The 27,923-nt window shown below is 41.5% G+C and overlaps 2 protein-coding genes across 2 annotated transcripts; both read right to left on the minus strand.

Moving 5' to 3' along the window:
- Positions 1 to 947: 947 nt before the first annotated feature.
- Positions 948 to 10,771, minus strand: txlna (taxilin alpha). Its single transcript, XM_071526517.1, has 11 exons — positions 10,664 to 10,771; positions 9,444 to 9,632; positions 8,941 to 9,210; positions 8,225 to 8,316; positions 6,552 to 6,722; positions 5,690 to 5,884; positions 5,007 to 5,126; positions 4,798 to 4,872; positions 3,963 to 4,055; positions 3,736 to 3,831; positions 948 to 1,434 (listed from the first exon to the last, which is right to left on the minus strand). Exons 2-11 carry the CDS (start codon positions 9,625 to 9,627, stop codon positions 1,105 to 1,107), a joined length of 1,626 nt encoding a protein of 541 aa, XP_071382618.1. The 5' UTR covers positions 9,628 to 9,632; positions 10,664 to 10,771; the 3' UTR covers positions 948 to 1,104.
- A 5,747-nt stretch (positions 10,772 to 16,518) lies between these two features.
- kpna6 (karyopherin alpha 6 (importin alpha 7)) lies at positions 16,519 to 27,604 on the minus strand. Its single transcript, XM_071526515.1, has 14 exons — positions 27,490 to 27,604; positions 24,955 to 25,088; positions 24,732 to 24,824; positions 24,392 to 24,491; positions 24,188 to 24,282; positions 22,140 to 22,271; positions 21,920 to 22,008; positions 21,697 to 21,796; positions 20,940 to 21,103; positions 20,767 to 20,845; positions 20,161 to 20,286; positions 19,745 to 19,872; positions 18,378 to 18,562; positions 16,519 to 17,696 (listed from the first exon to the last, which is right to left on the minus strand). The coding sequence occupies exons 1-14, from the start codon at positions 27,491 to 27,493 to the stop codon at positions 17,509 to 17,511; spliced, it is 1,617 nt and encodes a 538-aa protein (XP_071382616.1). The 5' UTR covers positions 27,494 to 27,604; the 3' UTR covers positions 16,519 to 17,508.
- Between the last annotated feature and the right edge of the window lie 319 nt (positions 27,605 to 27,923).

Raw genomic sequence — 27,923 nt, forward strand, 5'->3', positions numbered from 1 at the left:
ACAAAAACACAGATTTACAAGGAGCAACTGAACTCAGAAGGATTAGGAATGTCAAAACTGCAATAGCTTTATAAATGGTCTCCATTAAGAAAAATAGACTGATTTTTTTTTTTTTTTTACAGTGGTGCTCTGTAAGATACACATTATAATAACATTAGAGATTATACATCAAACAATAAATACAGTCCACAAAATCAGAAACATTGTGCAACTGAAGAGGTGTGATGATCAAACGAGAGAACAAAGGTGATTTCCCTAAATGGTCTACAGGCAATATGTTGGTATGAATATTGTGGAAAAACAAAATATAATGATGCTTTTTCAACATCTGTGCTGCTTGGAAAAAAAAAACAAGTAAAAAAAGATGTCGGAATGAGAAATTCATTTCTGTAATACCCCGAGGCTAGATTATTTTTGATTAGCAAAAGAAGAAAATTCTAATTTACTAATATTGATTTGGATAAAGAAATAATTTGCTTGATATCTGTGTTAAGACTTGACCTGAAGAAAAAAAAAACATGTAATGTGTTACTACTAAAAGTGGCCTTCACAGTACTGCATCAAACCCCTTCGAGACACACACACACACACTCAAATAATCCCAGATACACACTGACCGGACACGTACTCTCACACACACACATTATTATTCAGCCCCAGATGATGCCTCTAGACTAATACATATTTGACTTATTCCATCCCAAGCAGCACTGACACTCCTATCTTGCCTAAGTAGTTCTCTACCGGATGCAGGTCGAAAAGGGAAAATGCCGCAAAAAGCACAACGCAGAGACAGAGATGAGGCACAATCTTCTCATCGTCATCTTCATGATGCCCACAGAGGATTCTGGGAGGACACAAGCTAACCCTACCACTGACCGCAGATCAGATATTTACCCTACAATATTTAAAAAAAGGATCTGATCTGCTGCGGGATGGGTGCTCAGGCTCAGCTTCCTCCAGAGGAGTAGTAGTAGTGGCTTGCAGGCTGGTGGCTGGTCGTTTGGTGCTTGCTTGGTGCTGGAGGGGAGAGGGGAGAGGGGAGGGGGGAGGGGGGAGGGGGGACTGTGAGCAGCGTTGTCCCGTGCGAGAGGATTCAAGGCTTCAATCCTGGGCGGCGACGGGCTGAGCGCCGGCCTCTTCCAGCAGGGTGTGCGTGTCCAGCTCCGGGTCGCAGTGGCAGGACCGGGAGCAGGGCGCGGCGTCCGGGACAGGTGGCTCGCTGGGCTCCAGCGGGGAGTCCGTGGGGGGCGGAGAGGGCGAGTCGGCGCCCGGGTCGGAGGCGGCGGCACCGGGGACGCCGTCGTCCTGCCCGCTCAGGCTCTGCACCTTCTTGCTGAGCTCGTTGCGTTCGACCTTCAGCGCCCGCCGCAGCTTCTCCAGCCGCTGGACTTTGCCCTGGAGCGCCTCGAACTCGTGGTCCCGCACCGTTTTCTACACAAAACACATACCAACAGTCACTCGACCATGGTCAATTTGCAGCAGCCACCATGTCTGAATTATACAATTTAAATACTTAACATAAATATACAAATAAGATGCACTCAATAGTTTGTATCAAGCCACTGCAAATTTCAGTCATATATACAGATATTACATATAGTATATATGACTGAAATTTGCAACGACATAATACTCACATATACCCACCACATGTCTTTTTAGTATTGTGATGTGATTATGTGAATTGATATGGTTTAGGGGACAAATTGAACAAAAATTGATTTTAACATTTCTGTTCATATTTCCATCCACATTTAATTTACCAGGCAAAATAAATGTAAACAGTGTAGACTTCTGTGTGCTGTAGCACTAACTGTAATCACAAACACACACTGAAAATGTTCAACTCTGTACAATGAACTTAAATATAAGCACTAGTGGTGTCTACTCAGGTATAGGGGTGTAACGATACACTCAGCTCACAGTTTGGTACGATACACGGTACAGGTTTCACGGTTCGACACAATGAAGATACTTCAGATTCTTTCCTTATTGCTTAGACATAAAATGTAAAAAAAACTTTTCAACTTGAAATTTAACCTATTCCTACAGATTCTTTTATAATGGTTTCTTTCTTTGTTATATATTTTTCAGTGCAAAAAGCAAATAATAGAATCTGTTAAATAAAATAAATAAGCTTTTAACAGCAGAAGCTTGTCTAAATGAAACAAACTGTAAATTAAAATAAAATGTCTAAACAAGGATGTCCTCTTTACAATTAAATGCAAATGTCTGAACATTGATCTAACATTCTCCAAACACCTTAGTTGGCCAGGCAGGCCACAAAACTTAAGCTTAAATTAAAACAACAAATATGTTCAGACACTGATTTTCTAACCTAGGAGGACATGTTTTATTTTTTTTTAAGAAAATTAGCATGTCAACATTTTCAGGCAGCAGCCGACACCTTTGACAGTTAGCTACGTACACACTGCCAGAATTTGGTAGTGACAACCAAATTTATGAATGAGAATGAATTTGCATATGTCTGGTTCACACTGGAGCAGAGCGGAGTAAAATTACCACTGTGTCTGTACGGGTAACAGGAGTCACTCCGAGCCGACCTCGTGATGGTTGTAAATAATGTCTGTAACCATAGTAACATTTACTTCAGACCAATATGGCGGCTACCATTGCCTGTGTTTTCAGTTTACTCATTAGTGACACCAGTAACCAGAGGCGTCAATGTATCCATAAGATCTTAATAAACAGCCACTGACATATTCTTTTTCCACCGCATGGACTTGATACTTTCAACCGCGACATTTGGGCCGGGCTGAGACCGCAGAACTGGTAGGAACAACCGCAAATATCTGTGGGAACAACCGCAATGTTGAGGAAAGAGACTGGATAGAAAATTTGAGAATGTCTCACAACACTTACCTCCGTCTCTTTCAAAATAACGATGATAACGTTACGTAACGCAACGAGTGTATTTCGATTTCAACGCTTTCCATTTTCCCGTTGCACGCTACACACCTGGCTCATCCGGGTCTTGAGTGAATGTCAGTGAACGTCGGTGTCAATGACGTCATAACGCCAGTCAGGCAAACTAGTATCTAGGATTACTGATTCCGCCCTCTGGCGTTTTAAGTATGTAAATGAAAACAAAGAGTAGTCTACATTTTGGTGGCGCAGCTAACTGATAAGCTTTACTTGATATCGTGATTCGCGAAACATTTTTCACCTCCACGATGCCTATCGTCACATTTTTGGATCGCGAAATTTCGTTCCACGATATATATCGTTACACACCTACTCAGGTATGTGTGTAAATTCATGGTGTTACCACAGTATTTTAATACCAAATGGAAAAGCTTACACATGAAGTTCCTTAGAAATATGTCCAAACATCTGCCTAGAGATTTGCTTGTGCTGGCTTAATGACACCTGCAACTATTATTGAACATACCTGGTTAAGTGGCTATATATATACTGTATGTTCATTCGTACTTCTCAAAGTTGCAGCAAAATGATGCCTACAGGAGAGTACTCTTTATAAAAGAAAAAACAAAACCTACTATTCTGTAGTTGTAAAATAACAGTTACAAAGGGTGAGTATCAGTACTAGGGCTTGCTGTACCAATTCTGAACCAATTCTCCAATACATTGCAATGTATTCGAGTATCCTTTTCTCACCCTGCCCTACTGAATTCCATCATATGCCCTCAATGTCCTATTCTACATTACACTGGAGCCACTTGCTTAACAGTTGGACACAGAGCAGCTTACCTCCTCAGCCATCTCCAGAAGAGCCTTGTTGCTGCTCTCCCACCTGGAGCGATACATGGTGGTCTCCTTCTCCAGCTTTTTGATCTTTTTAGTCATCTGAAGTCACACAGGAGATGAGATTGGCAAGTCAGCAGGTCAACCCAACAAAAGTTACATGCAGTAACTCCCTCTCTCTCTCTCTCTCTCTCTCTCTCACACACACACAGACAAACACACACACATCTCACCTTCTCCATCTCCTGTTTGAAAGTGGTGAAGACCTCATTGCTCTTGGACAAAGTGGTCTGGAACTCCTCAAACTTCTCTGTATATAGCGACAGCTGGGAACAGAACACAACAGAGGTTGGTTGTATTAAGATACCCATGGTAACATTAAACAAGACAATAGTAAAAAAAAATGACGTAGTCACCTTGCATTTTGTAAGGCTGTATGCTGAGGCTGGGCAATAATTCAATTTGATCATTTATCGTCTTTCAACAGGATCATATTGTGATGAACATCAATTTGATTATTAAACGTGATTTTGCATATGTTAGCAGATATCATTATATATTGATATCAAACTAATTTCTTGTCATTATCGTGATATTTTGTTGATATTACCCAGCCCTACTATTTGTCTGTTAGTCTTTTCTTTTTGGCATTGTTCCAATGAGTAAATAAATAAAAAAGCCATAGGGGAGAAACTGTCCAGAAACTCAAACTGGTGGAAAATCGAATATAGTGTGTTGATGGTCATGGAGGCAGATTAATAGAGCAAGGATTGCTGGATGCACCAAATTTCATGTCATTCCAACTTACGGTGTAGGAGATATGACAGGTTATTAACATTTTTAATTTCGACCTGTAATTGCGGCGTTCCCCTTGGGCTAATCAGTGTAATTTTTAAAATGCCACAACCCGGCTGTGAGATGCTTTATTCCCCCAAGTGTTGTCAATATCCAATCAGCGCTGTCAGAGATATCACATATGATGGGCGGACATTTCATTCCGGGGGACAAAACCTGTCACCTTCAGTCAGTTCACAGTCAAGCTATGAAAGGCAAAGACTCATGGCAAACCTGTTGTTTGAGGTGGACTTCCTGTTGCTTCATCAGCTCACACATCCTTTGAGACTCCACCGCTTCCTTCAGCAACTGAGGGCGAGACGAAGGACAAGGGATGAGGACAGATAATTCGATTTTGGTATAAAGGCGGGACAAAAGCACAGCACTGGTGTTGTATTTTGGTTTGTTTTGTGTAGGTATGTGTCTGTTGAGGGGTCACTTACAAAGTCTTTCTCTCTGTCGTGCCGATCCTCAGACTCCTTCAGCAGCTCCTGGGCCTGGTGCAGCTTAGCGTCCACCAGCTGCTGCTGCAGGTCCTTGTGCTTTACCACCTTGTCTATGTGCTGGTGGGGGATAACACAACACACAGTCAAGTTATACACAAAACACTCCAACAACAGTTACATCTGCACTGCATTATCATATAAGTATGATCTGACATCGTAGAAAGCCAACAATGCACGTGTCACACCCTATATAAATTCTGTAAATTCACATATTTGTTCATATTTTCTCATTATACATTGAATACATCTCCATATTTGAATTTACTTCATACCTCATAAGTTCTGATATTTTTCATATTTCATATAATTTTGCATTTATTTTCTTTGCCTCAGTACATTCCACTGTCATTTGGCTGCATTATGTTTAATACGCCTTTGCTGCTGGAAGAACCCAATTTCCCAACAGGGATTATTAAAGTTTTATCTAATCTTGTTCAATTAGATCGTACCTTTTATGCACAGAATGCAAATCAAACTGCTTTTACAAATCGCTCCGGAGTTAAACAACGATTAGACTGATATTGATGAGGGGGGAGGAGAGACCATAACACACAAAAACCCACAAACTGATGTGCATTCTGAATTATGGGAGACACACACACACACACACACACACACACCTCTTCCCGTAGCTTGTACTGCTCATAGAGCTTCTTGAGTTTCTCGGCCAGCTCGGTGTTCTCCTGCCGCAGGCTGGCGTTCCTCTCGTTGTGCTGCTCCATCTGCGCCTGGATGTCGTTCAGCGTCACCTGGAAGTGCGAGGTCACCTCCTTCCTCTTCTCCTCCTCCAGCCGGGTTCTCTGCATCCCTTCCTCCTGCGGAGAGAAGGAGGAGGGGGATAAGATTAAATGTGCTGGAGGAACCATCATGCTGTGATGCCTGACTTCTATCTTGACCGGCCGGCTCAGCTTCAAGGTGGCGGCCGGCCAATGTGGCTTCAAAGGAGCATCCATATGTGACGATGCTACAGTCCCACAAGCTTTGTTTTTTGTTTGGTAAAAATCCTTTTCTACAAATCATGTCTCTATGAGCTGTATCTAATTAATAAAAGGATTTAAAAGAGGATTTATTATTGTGAAAATGTAACTGACCTATTCATCTTCACTTTAAGCTGCAACACAGCTCCCATAATCCTCCTCTTGTATGCAAAGGGGGTATATTATTTTACAATTAAATTCCAAAACCTTTCCATAACTTCATACCAAATTTTCATGACAGCACTACTGTGATGTAAAGTAAAGCAACCTTTACAAATGCTATGACATTGAAAAAAAATTTTAGTTTGAGACTCGGTAATTAGATCTTTCTGTCATCATCACCAATGCTGTCTGTACAGAAACTGTACTTGATGTGTGGGTTATGCTGTGGTTATTAGTTTGTAGAGAAGCCATTGATCAACATCAAGCAAGCAGTTAGGAGTCTATAATCACAGCGTTGAGTGTAGAGTGTGTGTTCGCCTGCCTGCTAGTGCCTGTTGTGTACCTTGAGTGTGCGGTTGTGTCTCTGCAGCTCTCTGCAGAGGCTCTCCAGCTTGCTGCGAGCCAGAATGGCCTTGCTGTGTTCGTTCCTCAGGTGGTCTTTCTCCTGGACCAGCTGAGTCTGCTTCTTCTGCAGCGCTCGCATCTGCTTCTGGGAGTTACGCTGCTCCTCCAGCTGTCAAATACGAACACACACACACACAAACCACATGTTTATTAGGTATTCGCACAAGATCCAGAGTCTCTATCTCTGATATGATGCAGTTTCTTGGATAATATGTACTTTGTAAGATAAGATAAAAATGTATTGATCTCCGTGGGGAATTTAGGTTATTTGTAGGGCTGTACAGTTAATTGTGGACAATTGTATATCACAGTTTTACTTTCCACAATAAATGACCATAAAATATTGGCAACATCAAAATGTGTCACTTAATTTAGAATGTCGGCTGCAGTGGAAAAAGTCAAGATGTTTATATAAAATGCAAAAAGTGCAGAGTAATTTTGTTCTGCAAATTATCAAGACTAATAATCATGCAGCATTTTGATCAGATTCCACACAAGTATTCATGTTTTATCATTATTATTATTTTTTATTATTATTGTTGTGAATTTCAATGAAGAGCCACACTGTACCATGGGAAAAAATAACACTAAATACTTGATTGATTTTATGGATTTTTTTTTAACAAAATGGTCACATTGTGCATCGGCCTTCAAAAGCCCATGTGGGTCGAACCCGAGTCAAAATATAGTAGAGATGAGCCGGACCAGAGTGGAGGTCAGAGTGGAGCCAGTGCCTCTCCCTGGACAGCAGTTCCACCTCCAGCCATTAACAACGCTGCAGCCCCAGAGACCGAGCTGCAGGCCGCACTTCATCTATCAGCCTCCTGCAGGCCCAGTCAGCTCAAATAGGCCACGGCTCACAGCTCTGACACAGTGCCAAATCACACACACACACACACACACACACAAGCTCTCTCAAATTCACACACATACAAACAAATGGCTTGTCTCGCAAACGCTATCACGCACACATGGTCAATGTGAAAACTCACATTATTGCAGGATGCACGGACGCAATAGATCATTTCAGGTCACTGTTTGTGCTGTGAAATGCTATACGGTGCCCTAGAATGTACAAAGGACACATAGGACAGAGGTCTGCATTGCACCACTGTGTGTGTATGTGTGTCTTTCAGATCCCTGCATCAGCGTTAAGTTAGCTTAGTGATGCTCTTGAAAACATTTGGAAGAATGGAAACAAAACATTCAATCAGCTCCATTAAACACATGATCCCTGGACTGTTTATCCATCTTTAGTCTGATTGTATTCCCACTTCATACAAACCGCCCCAGGCTGAGACCTGAGATGAGGGAGCAGTTCAATTCAATTAGGCTGTTCTCACCTCCCAAAGGAGCCAAACTAAAGGGATAAACGGTTCAGGGTTGGATTCAACCACACCAAATAAGTGTTATTCAAAACCAGTACCAAAGTATTGGACACATCTTTTGAAATTGTAATCATAAAATATAACACAATAAAAAAAAAAAATTGATATCTAACATTAAGACAAATTTTAGGTGAGTTTGGCATAAGACCAAGATCAAATGTGGCCAAACAACAAGACTAGACTTGAGTATCAGTGCCAAACCCTTTGAGAGAGAGCCACTCACCAGTTCAGCATACTTCTTACAGAGGCCTGCTAGTTTTTCCTCTGGGGTGCTCAGTGTGTTCAGAGTCTGCATGAGAAGTGTGATCTCTTTGCCTAAACAACACAAGGGAAACAGAGACAAAGAAGAATTATACAGCCTGTTACTGATTACTAGGCTTGTTTAGCAAGTAGATTTTTTTGCCTGATGTTCTAGTAACAAACAAAAGGATGAAAAGGGTTAAGAGAGGTCTGGGCGTGAATGAATGGTAGAATCAGCACAAGGCAAACAAGACAGTGATAATATGGTTTGCATGAACGCTTAACTTAAGCAACGTTTATATACATTTAATGTTTCCATATTCCATACTTTACAAGACCCTGAATTTTACACAAGGCAGAATTAAAAATATGTCTACATTTATATAGGCTAATAATATCACAGATCCTGAAGAATATACACAGTCTCTCTTGGGGGCAAGCAACATGTAGTGTGATGGTAAGTTTCCTGACTTTTTTCCAAACTTTTAAATATTTTCTGTTTTTCTATACTTTTTTTTAGCACATGGAAATTTTTAAAATCATTTTCCATAACTTCCCAGACCTTTGTGGAAAAAAAGGGGGAATTTGAGTAGTCATTCAAAACAAGGCCACCCCCTAATGCTCTCTGGTAGGCTTATCAGCACGACATATTCAAAACCTCTCCAGGGTAGACTTCAGCCAGAGTGAGCCGCTCCTTACCCAGTCCCTTCCCTTTCTTCTTGTCCTGCGTCTTCTTCTGCTCCTTCTCGCCCCCGCCGCCACCCCCGTTGACCTTGCCCTCGCCCGGCTTGTGGTCCCCCCTCTCGCCGGCCAGGCCGTTGAGCTCGGGGCTGTGCGACTGGCCGTTGGGCAGGGCGCTGGCGTCGTCGCCCATGCTTTCCCGGCAGTAGGTGCTGAGGATGTCCTCCAGCTGCCGGCTCAGCTCCTCGGCCATGTCACACTGGGCCAACGCTGCCACCGCCTCCACCACTAGATACAGCAGAGGGGGAGATTGGTTGTCACGACGGAATTTCTTGTGACTCAAACACTGTTCAGAGATCCTATTGTGTTAAAAAATATTACTCGTAAAATAACAAAAATGGTCTATTCCAGGAAATAGCAACCACTGTGTCTCCCTACCTACCATGTCAGAAGGGGTTCTTGTATGACAGGGTAATGTCAACCATATTAGCATGAATGAACCTATAAAATGCCACCTTTACCTTCACTTTCTGCCCCGTCACCCTGAGGCGGTGTGTTCGTCTGTGGTGTCTGTGGTTCAGACTCTTTGGGGCTGTTGCTGTCAGGACCGTCTTTTGCAGCTGCGGGCAACTCGGTCTCTCCTGTTGTAGGTGGAGTGTCCTCACTGCCCTGGGTAGTGGACTCTTCTGTGTCTTGTTTTTTCATCTTTCCTATGTACACAATGAAATTCGTAATGCAGGTAATTATAAACAGCTGTGTCACTTGGCTGACCGCCAATGACACAAAGTTAGTATATTGTTGAAGAGAACATGAGGCGGTAGTTATCTTAGAATCAGTTAGGCCTAGTTCATTCAAGGCTTCTAAAATGAACGCCAGTAAAAAGCGAAGCATGGTTCAAGTGCTTTCTAACATGTCTAATCTCTCTACATGCCATTCTCTAATTCTGTAACGTTACTGGAGAAAACTTTACACGTCAAGTCAAACTCTGCTCTAAAATGTCATACTGACTTGCTTATCGGCACGCGACACACATCGTAGTACATGGCTTAATACTTTTAACGAGTCGCGAGGTTCTTCTGATACAGTGTATATAGTGCACCAAGCAGCACTTTAATGCAATAAAATCTCAACTTTTACAATTGCTGCACACTGCTACCGCCTTTCACGGTGTAAACTTACTTACTTTGGCGGAAGAGGTTTGTGGGAATAACAAGTGAACCAATTCTGTGAATTTCTGGAAATTTTGTTGAGATATGTGCTGCTTGGTGTGTTGCATGTATGCCGAATTGAAGACTGGAACCCAACGGTTCGTAAAAGGTCTTAAGTTAATTTACCGATATTCAAGGCAACATGACATCGACAGAATTTAAAACAGAGTTTGGAGTGAGTGGTCTCTCAATACAGGAACACATCGGGGCTAGCTCTAATGTAAGGTAAACATTTGCCCCTATGTATTAAGTTTCCTGTCAAGTGTCAACCCCAGCTCTAGCTTCGTTACTGTTGGCTATCGAGGTATAACTGCATTATGTTAGCCGTAGCTACCTCACCGTGCTTGTAACAAGCTAACGTTAGCTAGCCTAGACAGTTGCAGCTAAATTAGCTTGAACGGCTACTAGCTAGTTAGCCAATGTTAGCTATCAGCTGAGGTAAAGATCCAAAAACATAATCAGACTACATAGACTTATTTCCACATTATAAGCATCCTTATTTACTCATTGTCAGATCACAAAGTACTGTTTACCTTTACTCAGAGACTCAGTGTATAATAAGTGTGGCTGTGATCCGCAGGTTTCCTCAGCAGCGTGAGCACCTATTAAAAAACTATTACTTCCGGTTATATCTTTCAAAATAAAATCTCTATTGACGAACATGAGTTTAAACTATTTTTTAATAATACAAAGTACAAGAGATAAAAATATAATGCATTTACGGAGTAAATAAATGAATGAAATTAAAATACAGTTGCGGGTTTTTTCTTAAGTCAGCCAGTGAAATGCCCCAAATGTCTCAAAGTTCACAGACTCAAACACGAGATTTATACCAGACAACTTGTTAGAATAATTAGTCTTCTTTTAGATAGTGACGATAGACATCCTTCCATGTTAGGAGTTTGAGTTTGGTGGTTGAATCTTTGAGTTTACATCCAGGTCTACATGGCAGTCACGGAACATTTTGAGACCAGGAAAGCCTATTTTAAAGGTTTTTAGGAATCAGTGTGCTACTGACATGGATTAGAATGGACTTCTTTGAGAAAGTAGACATCCTTCTCAGTTTTCTGGTATGTTTATATCACTTAGTATCTATTTAACAGCAAAGGCTTCACTCTATGATTGATATATTGATTCCATAATATTTTTATTCGATCTTTCTTGCTCTGTACCATGGATGTAGGCTATTAGCTCTGTACGCCCCAAGGTACGCCCTAGTACAACTGTTGTTTAGTTTTTTCAAAAGTGAAAATGAAACACACTTCCAGTAGAATTCTTTCTTCTTCGTTTTCCAAGACGGTAGGATAAAAGCCTTCTCTGGTGCTGGTGGTGTCATCTACTGTCTGGATTGTGAACTGCAACATTATATTAATAGCTCTATGAATTTTCTTTAATGAATAAGACAAATTAAGAAAATTAGAAACTGTCAAAATAACAGTATAACATACTACATACAAAAACAGAAAATCAGAAAGTAGATATAATAGCTCTATTGAAATCATATACAGATTTCCCTCCTTAACAATTAAGAATTCTATTAATATCATAATCACATTCTTGACAGATATTTAGTTTTTGTTAAAGTATTGGGTATTATGTTCGCATAGAATCATGCACACAAGGCCAAAAGGGCAGTATTTCCAATTTTAGGTAATGTGGCTAGGAAAATAACATTACCCTCCTGTGAAATGAGAGCAAAATTGAATGAATTGAATGAGAAGACTTTGTGTTCTCTTCTGTGAAAGTGTCTTGCTATACATTGGCATGTTGCCATTTGAGCTTTAAATTGGGCATTTTCTCCGTTGCAACTTTGATTGGGTATCTACAACAGAAATAGATATGTTGGTCAAGTAATTCATATTCACTGTGATGTAGTTTTGCCTCTCGAGACAGTGGGTCTCAGGTTTCATTTCTGCAAGTCAAATCTATGGGCCAAAATACCATTTATACTTAAAAAAGGAGGTTCTCACCCTGAAGAAAGACATAAATGAACTAGCCATTATTGAAGAAAATGCATATACATATATTGTTTTCATTTCTATTTAAAGTAATATTCCTTCAGACACAATAGGTAACAAATGCATAGCATGTTTGAGGGAAAAGAAGCAAAATATGCATTAAAGGGTTGCAACATAACTTTATTTGTTTTGTACAGTATTTCCACTGAACAACTTTAAATTCAATATATTTTTTCTTTACATTTCTAATATTGTTAATGTTTTCTGTATGTTTGTATTTCTTTCATGTTCATGTTTGCGTGTCATGTTCAGTTGAAGTGTAGAAGTTTCTCGTCACTCATTCATACCGTCGGTAAAGTCAAGTCAAGTCACAGTTTAAGATGGGTAATTGTGAGCAAACGAACATCAAGATTAAAGATAAGAGAAATAAATAAACGTAAAAGAAAGGAAATGAGAGGACCAGAGCAGAGAATACAACAGGACTGGTCGGTGATGGCATATGAAAAATATTTTACAAACATGTAGCATTGTAAACATTTGTAGCATAGACAACATTACTTGACCAAGCCAAGCACTGGCTTTAGATTTTGACATAGACAAGAACAGTTTCTAGGACGGAAGACAAGTCAGATTTGAGATATTTAGTGATTTCTGTTCGATCCCCTATAGATAACAGGTTCCTGATTATTTCCTGATCATACAGCCTGACTAGGAGAACCTTGTACTCTAAACATAATGATCCAAAAATATAGCCCAGAATATCCTGATCAGGTAAAAAGATCAGGAAAAGCAGAAAAAGCTTGTATCCCCGCCCCCCCTTTTTGTTTCCCTGGTGACGGAACATGTTCTGATGAGGCTTTTCTCCACTTCTCAGAAGTGATTAGAAACGCATCAGAATCCCTGCCAATGTATCAGAACATACATATAGTTTCACTTGTAATCGTTTTTAATGTAAATCACTGCGCAATTTCTGAATCCCAGATTTTATCTAAGAAAAATGTTGCTTCTGTTGACTCCATCCAGTGGAAGGAGTGCGACCTGTGAAGGCATCGGTCTGCATCAGGGGGGCCTGATTTCGGACAATATTTATTGCGGTGTTCTTGGTTCTTCTGTACATTTTCAAACTTCCTAACCAATAGTATTTTGAGAGGAGAAGAAAACGGAGAAGAGAGGAACTGACATATCACAGCTTCCACTGAAAGGAAGCAGGTCTAAATGGCCTGAAGCGATCTCTCAGTCATGTATGGACTGGGTCAACACAAGCCAATCACATAGCCTTTTGACACAAAACAACTTTAAAAAAAAAAAAATCTTCAAGTCAATTGTTTCACTCAGCCTTAAAGAGTACAAAAATGAGAATGTTTCACATAAACTTTGGTGAGCTTTGACAACTTTGACAAAAAAAAGGTCAGTACCTGCAATATTGTCTGCTATGATAGTCATGTGAGTTTCCAAATGTTGCATCTTGTGCCACATGTAAGTCGACTAAAACCGTATTTATATTAGCGCAGGCTTTCTTTGCACACCAAGTGGGACTGGCTGCAGGCTGTAACCTCAAGGAAACACTCTTTGAGGAACCTTTTAATGCAGTCTAAATATTATACCCGATGCTGTATCCACCAAATGAAATCACCAAATGAAATCACTTCTTGGACAGCACAATGTTTGCAGCCTGAGCCATGCACAGTGAAACCACTAGAGTTTAGAAGACTGTAAGAACAGGGAGCCTATTTCACACCGACGGACAGCAAGGAGCTGGAAAACCAGTATGATGCAATTAATCAAGTCCTTTCCCCCCCCCCAGACACTTACACTCCTCTGTACTGATTCAATTCCTTATTTAGGTGCCCACATAGTAAAGAGTGCCACTTCTCGAAAGAAACAATGGCAAGTAATGTAACTTTAAAGATAAGGAAAGTAGAGCAGCAATGTTTTGCACAAAATGTGTGCACATTCAAGTACAAAAAAGGAAAAATAAAAAGGAAAAAAAAAATCTGTAAGTCAAAGACAGATACATATGAACCTCCAGTCTTTGTTGGTCGGATTGGCACTTTAGTGAATAGGAGTGCATTTTCATTTCTCATAAATATAAATATTTTTTCTTGTTTGATACACTGATTTTTTTTTTTTTTTTTATGTCACAATTCTGGCGTCCTTTGTAGACCACGCACAGAAGTAGACATGAAATTGAAGACTTCTGATATAAATGCTGCTCTACACATTTGTGATGTAGAGATAAGTTCATGTCGCTCAATTATTCATGATTTTACAAATGCTTTTCACCTTATGCGTCTGCTAGGAGCGCACGTGTTCTGTGGATAACATCTTTTAACACAGAGCCTCATTGACATAATGTGCCCCTCTGCCAATCAATGCTTTATAAAGCTTTGCATTTAAAATGCAACAACTTAAACTGTAATATTGTGTACAGTACCAACTGAGACAGGAAGGTACAGGCTGAGGTAAAACTATAATACTGAAATAGATCAAATGGAAAAAGATAAGGCAGTAGGTATGTGCATTCAAAAAGATGACATGTCCTATCAAATAAGAAATTAAGTGCATCAGTTACAAAATCTCCTGTAACCTGTTTCAAACTCAGGGCCAAAACCTATTTGATGAAAGTAAATATATAATATTCACGACTGATCCATTTATATTTTTGTTGTGACACTAGCATAGTTGTGTTAACAGGTAGGTGATTAAATGATGAGCTGAGCCATACTCTTGTCCAGATCAGTACAGCCACTTAAGTAATCCACAGAACAGGGGCTCCCAGACTCTGACGGGGACATAGTAATAGAGTCAATCAATCTCTTCCTCACACAGTGCCTGTCAGTCAAACATCACACTACTACAGTTCTGAGCCGTGGGCTCCGTCCACAACCCCTTAACACTGCTCCAAGATCAGCATGGCCTCCCCAGGGCCTGCTGGTTCAGCTGGGGATCAGTGGGAGGCAAAGCTGATCCAAGATCAGGGTTTACAGGGGAAATTCAAACCATCTTAAGTCATGTGGCTAGGAACTGAAAACTGTTTCCATAAGACCTTGGTGTGCACCAAGTTTTGGATACAAGAACAAAAATCTTTCAATTTTCATTGTCATTTTAGTAGTCTCCATCAACAGAATCAAAATGGCATTGCTTTGTGCAATAGTGCACCATTTCCACAAATTAAGAAAAAATAGCAAGTGCACTGAATCAAAAAAAAAAAAAGGTAATTTTTCAACCTTTGGAGAAAAGCAAAAATTGTAATAAAAAAGAAAAACAAAACTACTACTCTCATTCCAAAGATTATGGAAACAATTTCCACTTGCTACTAGCCACTCATCTGTGTGAGGTGTGTGTACAGTGTCTGCTGGTGTTGTATGCAAGTGTGCATGAAGTGTGTGTGCAAATATATATATCTCTTCACTAGAATTTCTGTTGCGGTTAGGCTTGTCACTTGTCTGAGAGACATATCCCCAGCCAAACCCCGGCTGTTGCTAGACCCATGAGAAAAGGAAAAAAGAGGTGTCATACACTTTCCTAGTCAGGCAGAGAAGGATAGGCTATATACATCAATACCTATACATATCACAATGGACCCATGCAACATCATTATCGGTTGTCATTCCCATTCCTCACAATACAGTGACACAGAATGCCAAAGGTTAGATATCAACTCTACCGCTATACAAGACACCACCACCGTCACTACACTGTCACTGTTAAATACCAAACCAACTAGTCATGGCCCAGTTCCTTCCTCCTGCTGCAGCAAGGAACATTTAGCAGTGTATAGCAATGTATTATGGCGTTTCTTCACACTGTTCTCCATCTCTCTGTGCCAACTGTCTGTGTTTAGCCAGGGATACTCTGTGACTGTAGGTAGGGTCATAAAACACCATGCAAAAACCCTACCGCATACACTGGGGGGGGGAAGCGTGGGGCCTAGCAAACCAGCAGCAACCTATTTACACCGGGCTTCAATGGAATAAGAAAAAAATCAAAAATATACATTTTGGGTCTTGTCTCGTGACATTTCCATGACACCCATGAACCTCGAGAGACGATCTGCCCCGCTTTGAATCGATGCAATCCCTTGAAAGCCAAATCTACATAAGCCACTATTTGTCGGTATGCGTTTGAATAGAAAAATAAGTTTGGTTTGCTGCTGCTGGCCCTCTCCCCCTCCGACCCCCCAGCTATGCCTCATTTAATAGTTAGATCACTTCATAATTCAAATGTATTGTTATTAATAACACAGCACACGACGAACATTAGATCTCTAACTATACCACCCTCGAAACCTGCATAATTTCATTTTTATATATCTTTCAATAACCCAATTCCCTTTCCAATATCCCATTCAGAGCCTAAGCCCAGACAATTCTGTTTTCTTGAATCTGTACGCTTCCTCCCACCCCCACCCACCCCAAAACCCATAATTTGACCCAGTCTTCAAAAACAAGAGGCAAAAAAAAACCCATTGCTAGATGGAAAATAAATAAATTCACACCTCTTAGCTTGGGCATCAGACTCAGGGCTTTAGAAAGCCCTTGACATTTGGTGGAGTTCCATGTGTCTGATAGAAACTCCACCGTGGGATAGTGTAGCCTCTGGATCCTGGATGCAGATGGTTTCTTTTTATTATGAAGAGATTAGCAGAGACCAGCCCTAAGTCTAGAGATCATGGAGCCTCTTGGTAGCAAACCAAGTACTCTCCAGAAAAAAATGGGAAAAAAAAATCAGAACAAACGCTAAAAAAAAAAGGAGCAGATAAATAAGGGTTAGGGAAATAACTAAGCATAAAACAAAAATGGGCAAAATATGATAAGTTGAATTTTTTTTTTTTTTTTTTTATAATTGCACTAAGTCAGACTGACATCATGAGCTGGGCATGTTTCACCTCATGCACCCTGACCCACGGACTTTGCATGGGCTTGCATGGGTAAATCCTCAAAACAGGAATGTCCCATATTGGAAAAAAAAAAAGAAAGAGAAAGAAAATCCAAAGTGAAAATAGATATAAAGGTATTAACCGAGAAACCATCGCCCCTGCCAAAGAAAGAAATCTTGTGGGTATCAAATGGCAGGAAGATGTCTTTATGTGCGTTTTAAGCCAGGGCCGACTCACACTTTGGGCTCTGAGGTGATTATTTCCTCTAATAACCGTAATGGAGTTTGTGCGCCGCTCTCCGCTCGGCCGGGTGACTGATGAGTCTGCACTGCTAGAAAAAAGCCAGACCACTGGTTGGGAGGAAGGGAGAGGCGAGGGGGGGGGGGGGGGGGGGGTGTATTCAGGTGTGGAATAGTGGTAGATCAGTAAAGGGGAAGAGGGCATGGAGGTACGACTCGGGTATCTGGGGGCCCTCCGTGAGATGGAGCGGTGAACGGTAAATGGTGTATTTTGGAGGAGGAGGAGGGGCGCGGGTGCCGAGTTATAGCTGGAAGCCCTCCATGGGAGCCTCCTGCTGGGGGAACAGGAACTGCTGGTTGGCCTGGTCCACCTGAGGGGCCAGGCTGGCGTCCTCCTCCTCCACCCCGAAGTAGTGCTCGATCAGGTCGAAGGCCTTCTGGTAGATCTCCTGGTTGTCGTGGCTCTGGAGGAACTCGATCTTGTCCAGGCCTGGGTGGGGAATGAATAAGTGTCACACCAATATATCAGACAGAAATTGGCCTTTTATTAAAAAACAGATATAGAACAGTCAATGTTGTCTATGTCCAACATGATGGATATAATGAAGGGATGGCACAATATGCTTATCTCACGATTCGATGCGTGACATGGGTTTCACGATTCAATACAACCATGATGTAATGTAATAAATAAATGTCATTACATAAATCAAATAATATCATTTGGATTGAGAGCTTGTGAAATTGTGATGGGCAAGCTGTCTCATTTGTGATTACCACAGCAGAATAAAATGGAGCTAATATCACATTCATTCAGATTCATTTTTCTGCCCTACAATACGTATTGTCACATTGTTGTATTATATCGCAATACAACAATGTGACAATACGTATTGTAGGGCAGAAAAATGAATCTGAATTTGAATTTCGATATATATATCGTCCAATCCCTAATATACAGTAATGTAGTCTGTTACATATTTACTGCATAGAATCACCAGTACTACACTGGTATCAGCCTTCAAATACCAGTCAAACCCTTGATAAACATCAGTGAAGACATTCCCATAGAGTATGTGTGTGTGTGTGTGTGTGTGTGTGTGTGTGTGTGTGTGTGTGTGTGTGTGTGTGTGTGTGTGTGTGTGTGTGTGTGTGTGTGTATTGCATGTACCATAGGCCTCCTCGATGAGGCTGCAGTAGGGATTGACTCCGGTGCCGTTGTTCTCCTGCTTGGCCTCCTGCTCTCCCAGCCTCAGGATGTTCTCCAGGCCGTTCAGAGCTACCTGCACGATCTTAGAGTCCATCACTGTCAGCAGGTCACACAGTGGCTTGATACAGCCCAGGTTCACCAGATACCTACACACACACACACACACACACACACACACACACACAAACACACAGCACAGGCAATTCAAGAGGGGAAACAGAATCCAGTCATCTGGAATGTATTTAGTCATAAGTGTCTTGTGACGTTCCACTGTAATTCAATCTGGATAAGTATTTCCCAGTGAGCTAACACACACATTCACACGCCAAGTATAGCTCCCATCTAGTCTCTCTGTGACCATGAGGAAATTTTTAGAATGCAAGTATGCTAAGCTAGGACGTCCGGCCTCATAAAAAGATATGACGAAGAGGAAAAATGTCAATATCCTCCCCACCCCCAATCTTAAACATTTAAATTAAACCAAATCTGTTCATTGATAGTTGATAGATATTGATTTAGCATACAAAACGACACACTTATAGTTGTTTTACTCTCCCTGGATGGTTTTTCCCTGGACTAATCTATATGACATTTGCTTGCATTGTCCCTGGTTTGTACACATTTCTATACATTCTCTGTATTTGAGTTGGCACATATGACATTTTCTGGACATATGCTACCTCCTTCCATAAAAATGTTATGATATTGATGGTGATACCGAGTATAGACAATAATACACATGCGCTTTGCAAAATGTAATTTTTCTGTACATATGGTTCCTCCATCCAAAGTTTTTCATAAAGGGGACAGCTAGCAATGCACATTACATACCTATTTTTTGATATATTCTCATATCGTCCATATTCTGTCTCAGTAAGTTCTACTGCTGTTATTTCGCATGCTCTCTTAATGTTGTAATCCATACCTTCTTCCTCATACTTTTCATTCATACATTATGATTAACATGTTCCAGTGAAATTGAAATTGTCAGTTGCACATGTTCATATAACTGACTTATGCTCTATTCTTTGCTGTATTCTATTAAATTTGCTGCTGCAACAACGCAATTTCTCCATGGGGCCTTTGAAGTCTCGTCTTATCCATTTAGTAAATTATATACTATTAAAATTCATACGTCCTATAGTCCATAACTGAGGGAAAGCCTGACCTTGTGACAACTTCACCTGACTAGTTCCGTTAGTTGACCTGAATGATGTGACATTTGACATGATTAACTAGCCAATGAAACAAACAGAGGAGAGGCGATCTTGTCCGATCCAATCTCGTCATTAGTGGAGGGCATGAAGTCTTGCGAGTTTCAGTCTGACCTGATCTGTTCTGGCGTTCCCCCGGAGGTGGCGTTGGTGATGGCCCAGGCCGCCTCTTTCCTGGTCCTGAACTCGGCTTTCTGCAGGATGTCAATCAGCACCGGGAAGATGTTGGCGTCAATCACCGTCTGGGAGGCGAGAGAAAAAAACAACAAATTAACAAACCAAAAACAGCAGGGTTGCAGCTGTGGGAAATTCACTTTTTTTTATTCAATTTCCCCCTCAGTAGATGAATTAACTATATCAAATCAAATCTTATTCAGATTCTATTTCATCTGTTGTATCCCATTTCCTTTGCTGCAATGACCTTATTTCCCTACAGGGATAATAATAATAATAAGGTTTCATCCAATCTAAATTAAATACAGACTGCTTTTCAGCTATGAGCTTTGTCTGTGTGTGTTTGTGTGTGTCACCTGTATCTGCGCTCTGTTTCCTGCTGTGATGTTGGAGATAGTCCAGCATGCCTCTTTGCGGATGGACTCTTTAGCACTGCTGAGGAGGTGCAGCAGGCAGGGCAGGGCTGAGCAGTTCAACACCACCTATACACAGCAACACAGGGGGGTATAAGCCTTATAATGCCATTTATATAAGGTTCTAGACTAAGCAAACAAGATATTGCAGCCATTTCAATGTGCTACTCCATGTCATGTAACCTCTCTGACGGGGGCGTCATGCAAGGAAAAATTTAGGGTAGGCACAATTGTGTAATCGCCCACCTTACAATAGGGTAAATGTGTTTAGATATTTTCATGACAATTATATTAGATATTATAATGCTAATTATGTGTGTTCTTGAGTTACTCATTCACTCACCCTAACCAGTGTTTCCCTTACACAGGGCGATCTGTGGCGCACCGCCACAGTATTGTTTGCTTGTTTGTAATATTACTGTTTTGACCTTTTTTGTTTTTCGGGTGGACATAATCTACCCACGATCGATGGGCGAGATGCCCCTGCTGTCTGGGACGAAAAAAGGTTTGACGATCATGTAAACACACCTCTGTTTAATACACTCTCACCTGTGTTTGGATGTCATCTCCAGTGACAATGTTTCCTACAGCTCTCAAGGCAGGCGAGGCCACCTTATAGTCAGTGTGCCTGCAGAAAGGAGGGTTCATTGGAGACATGAATACCTTACAGGCCAAGCTTACTATAACTGAGATGACAAACATAGAGTACAATGTGGACTCACATGAGTAATTCTACGAGGCGCCTGCAGACGCCAGAGTCGATGACGGCCTGGATCTTGTCATTGGGGCCGTCTGAGAGGTAGGACAGGGCCCAGCAGGCGTCTGCCAGCAAGTCTGGGTCACTGCTAAATAAAAGCCTGGATAGTACTGGCAGACAGGGCGACACCTAGACAAACACAGACACAACACATGTAAACAGCATCAGCTCTGTGAGAACAACACCACCCCTTTGAATCACACACAAACACCAAGTGAAAAAGATGAGGCTGGGCAGGGCTTAAGAACAAATCTAACTTTCTCATGGGCATTGAAAATTAAAACAAGAGGAACAGGAGGATTTTCAACAATATGCATGATAACCTTAGATGAAGAATCATTCCAAACTACTATTCCAGTCCAGTCACACATGCTGACATCAATTTTGTTATGCCTACCGAATAAATTCATGTCCAGTTTAAATCAGCTCCCTAGACTGAAAACTGGCACTCAGACTACAGATCTCTAGCAAAATGTCTGCATGCAGAACATCTTTAAGAAACCAACATAGTAGTGGTGATGGGGTGGTATGCTAAGATACATCATGTAGACTTATACGGATATTTAGACAGAACTATAATTAGCAGTTATAGATGTTTTGTGGTTTGACAACAGTGCTTAAAAAATATTCCAAAATGTGGAACTTTTGAAAGCAAATAGGCCTCTGCTATTTGTCAAACGAGAGCAATCTTTTGGTGTTGACATCATGAGGTTAAACTGTACCTTTTCAAAGACAGGTGGAGGGTTTTTTCCTCTACAGAGGTTAGACAGAGCCCACACCGCATTCCTAGTCATGGTCAGTCTAGTGGATTTGGTCAGAAGCCTGAAACAAGAGCGAGGCTCAGCGCATGAGATGAAATTACATTAGTCAGAAATGTTTTATAAGCTGAACAGCTAGAGGCCTGAATAAGTGATACCTCTAAACAGGCGAGGAGAGTGGACTTACATTAATAGTGGTGGAAGGATGTTGCAGTTCAGCACATAGTCCCTGCACACAGCACTATCCCCGGCAATATTACCCAAGGCCCACACAGCCTGCAGAAAACAGAAAGATACAGAACTTCATTAACCTTTGGGGCACGAACGTATCGAGTGCAAGGCAAGCTGTTAGAGAGAACGCCCGAGATAAACACAACTCCACAACGCCAATCTAACTGTTGCATTACCTGTTCCTGGACATCCTCAAAGTCAGAGTTAAGGAGTTCAATGAAGATCGGCACGGCTCCAGCTTCGATCACCGTCTTTGTCTGCATGGACGTGCCAGACGCTATGTTGGTCAGTGCCCAGGCTGCTTCAAACTGCGGGAGGACAAAGTGGGAACATGTGTCAGAAAAACATGGTGACGATTTAAAACTAAAATGTAAAGATGGAGGTACCATGTATACAGAAATTAGTTATAAAAAAAAAATCTTTTTGTTGGTTACGCAGCAGATCGCAGTGTTTTCCATAAGCAAATCAAATAGCCAGCTTTATTTTGGGTGTCTATTCATGCACTGACACCTTGACTCCATTCAAAATACACATCTTAATTATTGAGTATTTTACGGTGTTTATGTCAAAAACTGTATGGTTTCTTTCTTTCTTTCTAAGAGCTGTTGTGTTGAGCATTGGTACATAAGAAGCCACTCAATAGGTATTACATACTGTAGATGAATCGGCAGTAAACTGGAACACAGTATAGAACAACTTAACAAAAAGCTGCAGACAATGCACGTTTACTTTAACTGTGATTTCATTTCAATATGCCACTGTCAGCGGTTATTGATTAATTAATCGTCCTTGACAACTGTCAGTGCCGTGTGAGATCAAACTGGCAGGTAGAAGCAACATCAATAAGTGGCATTGCACTCATGTTCATCTAATATCTGAGTGTTGGCCAACTTTGCATATCTCTGACAACTATAAAGCGTCAAATTACTGTCTATCACACAACATTAAAAACATGTGAGAAGTTTGGATCACAAGTTGCACATTTGTTTTCACACAGGGAGACAGACGGTCGGATTGGAGATGGACCAAGTGCAAAGCTCCTGCACTGGCAGAGCCCGAAAAACCTTGTGTGGAGATAGATAAGTCTGTCTGATGCATAACTACAAGCATCCTACCATCAATACAGTGATCACATTGAGGAGAATATCCCAAATTGAAAATTAAAATGACAAATTACAATTACAGTATTCAGCTATCTAGACATATAGTCTCTTGTGGAAAACACTGCACTACCTGCTGTTATTCATGCTATTATAAACCTCTTTCCCATTTCAGTGCCTTGCAGACTTTCAGTGTCTTAATGTTTGGCAGGCTGTCCTAATACCGGCTACATTCCATCAGTCAGAGTGGAAAATCAGATACGCAGACAACAACAAAAAAAGTTATTTTGCCAAACCCACAATCAGGGTTGACTTGACAATGAAAAGTGTTAGCTTGCACAAATGCCTACATAAAATATAGGCCCAAAGAAAATACTTCAGGATAAATTAATCTTAGAATATATTTTGTAGAAACTTAAATATGTAAGCTGTCATTAGGTTTGTTGCAAATGACTGCAGGCAGGTAGGCACTCTTGAAGGCATTACCTCCACATACAAGTGCAAATGTTGAACTGACAATGTTTTAGGCGCTAAATTGACAGTTTTTCTGGGGTTAAAAAATCAAAAGCAGGAGAACGTCACCGAATGTTTCGTAGTGTCTTACTTTAGTTAGACTCTACATAACGAGATAGATTTGACAACCACTCCCCCTCCACGCTCATTTCATTGCATTTTTCAAACTAGTGGGGCAGCTGGAGAGAGACTGAAGCTGGGTACCGTCATCCTTTAACTGTCAAGGCAGCAGAGAAAAAGACATTTAGATGTTACCGCTTTGTGTAGAGCAGTGAAACAGGCAACCAGTGAAGAGCCTGTTTGATACAGAGCTGTTGGTTTGCTTTGATTGATTGATTGGCTCACTGTCAGACAGAGTGTGCGGTGGCCAGCAGGGACATTTGAGAACAGGCAAAGACCATATATTACCGAGAAATGCATATCATATGGTCCAAAAGGACACCCGTCAGTGTGGTGCGTGACCCTTATTGATTTATTCATGAAAAGACAAATTTTACCAGCATTTGGCACTTGACAGATGGTAAATTTTGGACCATGTGTACAGGTCAGGTGCGTGGAAGCAGATCAGAAATGTGTAAGCACAGCAGATGGAAGTGTTTTTGTGATCTAACCTGTAATGTGCAGTTGACGCTCTTCTTCAGGAACTCGACAAACCTCTCCACTACCCCGGGCGTGTTTATAACTTCATCAATCGGTGGGTTGGGCTCTAAAATTTCACCAGACAAAAGAAAAGGTAAGATATTTTAGTTTTTGTTGTAGTGGCCTCACAACCACACATTACTTACTGTCTAGAGCAACAGTGAATAAAAACGTACCTTTGGAAAGTAATTTTCTGAACTTTTGTGTTGTGGTGAGCTGGAGCTCTGGGTCCTCTGAGAAAAGCATCTCCACCATGTCTCTGGTGATGACTCCTTCCTGAAACAACGCAACCACAAGCAATCAAAACACTGGAGCCACCCAGGACAGATTCCAACATTCCCAACCCACAGGCTGACACCCAAAACTGAAATGCCATATGAAGGAAACTATTCTCTTTGGGTGTTTATCTGTGTGTGCCGTCTCTTAATTACATTTGCCCCCGATTTGCTTTGGTGAATCTTTCTGTTGCATGCGTTTGTTTGGTGTGTGAATGGTATCCAGAGAACGGAGACTCACTGTTACAGGGGAGGTGAGATACGAGTCCACCAGCGGACTCTCAAACATGGCTGCCTCTTCATTGAGAATGTCCACGTTTCTCCTCTTGAAGAGCTGTGATTACAAAGACACAGTCAACTCTATTAGACTATCTAGACTATTCAATGATACACGTTAACAACGGTAAGCTGTAAGAGGAGGATAGAGGATAGAGCAACTGGGATGGGTCGGTTCAGTCTAATACCTGTTGTTCTCGCTTCTGTTTCCTGAGCTGGATGCCCTCCTCCTCTCTCCTGCGCCTCATCTCTTCTGGGTTCAGGGCTTTGTTCTTGTAGCGGTTCATCCTGTAGTTATCCTTGGCCGGACTGGCTGACGGCTCTATGGGGGCACGGGTACAGACGAACATCAGGGTACAGACACTTGCACTTGAGGTGTGCATGTGGACGAGGGAGTGAGTGGACGATTGAGAGAGAAAGTGTGCGTGTTTGTTTCTCTTGACATCTCAGACTAATAATAGGTCATGATGATGAAACAGCGGGTTCATAGGTCTATATATACATAAGCCTTGTATAAACAAGCTCATAGAAACTGAGCTGGACAGCATAGCCTAAAAATACACACTCTCACTCACACACACACACACACACACACACACACACACACACAGTGCTAAGCTATTCTTCAACCAGTCAGCTGGCGGGCAGAACAAACGTATTTATTCAGTGGCGTCAAATCGCAGAGTGAGCATAAATTGGAGCCCACACAGGACAAACTGCCCATTCTCAGCATTTGTGCAGTCATGCCACCAGAACAGGGCATTGGGCAGATCCCTGAGTCACCCAGGGCAACAGAGGGGGAGAAAGAGAGAGGTGGGGACAACACACTGCAACCTGCCACCAGCCAGAATGGTGCCAACCCTCAATGCCAAAAGCATCCCAACCTAGCAGCAGGGGTTTGTGAGGTTAAATATTAGAACAAGTGGTGCAAATTAAGGTCATATTATGGTTTGAGGGCATCAGTATGACCACTCTCATAAACAGCCTATGCATGTGTGTAATGCGTCCAGATGGTAAAGCCACAGGCGTGCGCGGTGCACAAACACAGGTTGGGGCTGGATGATCTCTCTTATGTGCCCTGTTTGCTGTAATCTCTGTAGTGTGTGAACTGGAGTCCAGACTGACTGCTGTTTGGCCTCAGTGCTGGGGCTGTGTACCGCAGAAACAGTCCTGCTGAGAGCACATGCCTACACTGTCATTTCAGAGGGGCCTCTACCTACAGCAAAGAGGTTCAAGATGTGGGAGAGCAGAATGTTGGAGGAAATTAGTGTGGTCTGATTAAGTGAGGCACAGCGGCCGGCTTTTTGTGGCAAGTCAAACACCAAAGGTGGCTCAAGTCAAGGACACCTGTCTGGTACTAAAAACTAATGGAGCCTGGAAGGAAGGGAGGGGGGTTCCTACTGCACTACTAAAAGACAATGATTTGTGAAGTATGCAGTACAGCGCGATTTCTGGGTGTAATCATTTCCGGCTGACATTTACAATTAATTTGAGGAACTTGTCAAGACCCCGGCTGTGGAGTAAGACTGAATATTGAAGACTGTCACTGGTCCTCGTTCATTAATTTAATCTTGGGTGCCCTATAACTAAGCAGCAACGTTACTCTAAATCATAACCTTTGACTAAAGTCTAGCAAGCATGGGGCACATTCGTGTCACATGTCAACAAACGCCCACGCTGGCTTATGAGTGCGCTGTCAGATATGCTAATGATATTACTCATTGCTTACGTTAGCTGGCTGCCTAAAATTCTTCCATTTCACAATCGGTTAGTTCACTGAACTGTTGCCAAAACATTCAAATAAGAAAAGAAGCATTCAAATAACTTCATTACCACCCAAACTATCGGGGGCTGACTTCAGCTGAGCTAGCTAACGTTGGCTAACATTAGCACTAGCAACTGCATGCGCGTTGCTAGCCCAGATGTGCCAAACTCCATTTAAAAAATCTGACGATTAGATGTTGTGTCTGCTTATGGGTAAAGGTAGAAGATGGCATAAAAGTATTTTCTGAGTCGGTGAGAGGCACTTGAATTCGGCATGCAAGTACTTCACCAAACAGCATTTTATTTCAATAAATACATTTTTTTTGGAAATGATCACATTGCTCGCTAACGCCATCAACACCGTATTTTAGCAAGAGGAGTTAGAGGGAATAACAGGCGAACCAATTCAAAAAGTAGTTTTTTGATTTAAAATAATTACTGCTTCGTGTATTGGATGAATGCCGAATTGAAAGGTGGAACCTAACAATTAAGAGAAGGTCTGGAATCGTGTTATACCAGGTATGTACTTTTGTCGATAGTCAAGGCAACATTAACGTGACAGATTTTTGAATAGAGTTGACGCGACTCTCCGAGAAAGAACGGCACATATCGAGGCTAGCGCATTGCTAACGTGGTTGAACGTTAACTTACGTTAAGTTGGCTAATTGAAATGTCCTGACAGTTCTTTAGTCTGAAATTATGTTAATACAATTTGTATGACATCTGATGTTAGATGACACATTTGTGTAAGACTAGACATTTTGATGAAATAAGATAATTAACGTTAGCTAATTAGCTAGTCAGCTAGCGCTACGTAGCAACATTACCTAGCTGGCTAGTTAACTTAGCTAGCTAAACAACAGGGACATAGGATTTGATAACCATGACTCCCGACGATTGGGTTAAATGTTTTACCACTTGAACGCAAATCTGTACTCTCAGGTTATTCAATATCTTACCCATTGTGTCCTATACGATGGGTGTGCCTCACGTCGTGTAGAAATGAATCGATTTTAAATCCTTTCTCTCTTCTAGCTTTCCAGAATTTGCTCCTGAAAGCAATATGTCTGCCGGAGACGGAAACGTCAAAAATATAGCAGCAACCTCCTGCCGCCAGAGGGCGCACTAGCTTCACTAAACACTACTGTCCTCAGCTGTACCTAACTAGCCCACATTCAGTATCAACCACACAAATGAAATCATCATTTTTTTGACAAAATTGATTTTTATGTAAAACTGATACAGTTGTGGGTGGTAAATCGAAGCTCTCCATATCTCTGGTTCATACCATGCTAATATACCATATGGCTTGGGGGTGGGCAAGAGAACTCAGCAGTCTACATTAGTTACAGGCTGCAGTTACAGGCTGCTTCCAAAGTCACTGACTGTCTGT

Source organism: Centroberyx affinis, unplaced genomic scaffold (assembly GCF_046629955.1).
Source record: "Centroberyx affinis isolate AG114_WGS23_722 - 3 ecotype Tasmania unplaced genomic scaffold, CSIRO-AGI_Caff_v1 ptg001421l_1, whole genome shotgun sequence".
Classification (NCBI taxonomy): Eukaryota; Metazoa; Chordata; class Actinopteri; order Beryciformes; family Berycidae; genus Centroberyx; species Centroberyx affinis.

What these genes read in the sequence shown, in the direction of transcription:
- txlna (XM_071526517.1), bottom strand. Translation starts at nt 9,627, where the DNA reads ATGAAAAAACAAGACACAGAAGAGTCCACTACCCAGGGCAGTGAGGAC. An exon ending in ACGACAGAGAGAAAGACTTT is followed by an intron (nt 4,873 to 5,006) that starts GTAAGTGACCCC and finishes TCTCGCCCTCAG; the next exon opens with TTGCTGAAGGAAGCGGTGGA. An exon ending in TCAAACAGGAGATGGAGAAG is followed by an intron (nt 3,832 to 3,962) that starts GTGAGATGTGTG and finishes GTGTGACTTCAG; the next exon opens with ATGACTAAAAAGATCAAAAA.
- kpna6 (XM_071526515.1), bottom strand. An exon ending in CAGAAAATTACTTTCCAAAG is followed by an intron (nt 24,283 to 24,391) that starts GTACGTTTTTAT and finishes GTGAAATTTTAG; the next exon opens with AGCCCAACCCACCGATTGAT. An exon ending in GAAACAGAGCGCAGATACAG is followed by an intron (nt 19,873 to 20,160) that starts GTGACACACACA and finishes CTCGCCTCCCAG; the next exon opens with ACGGTGATTGACGCCAACAT.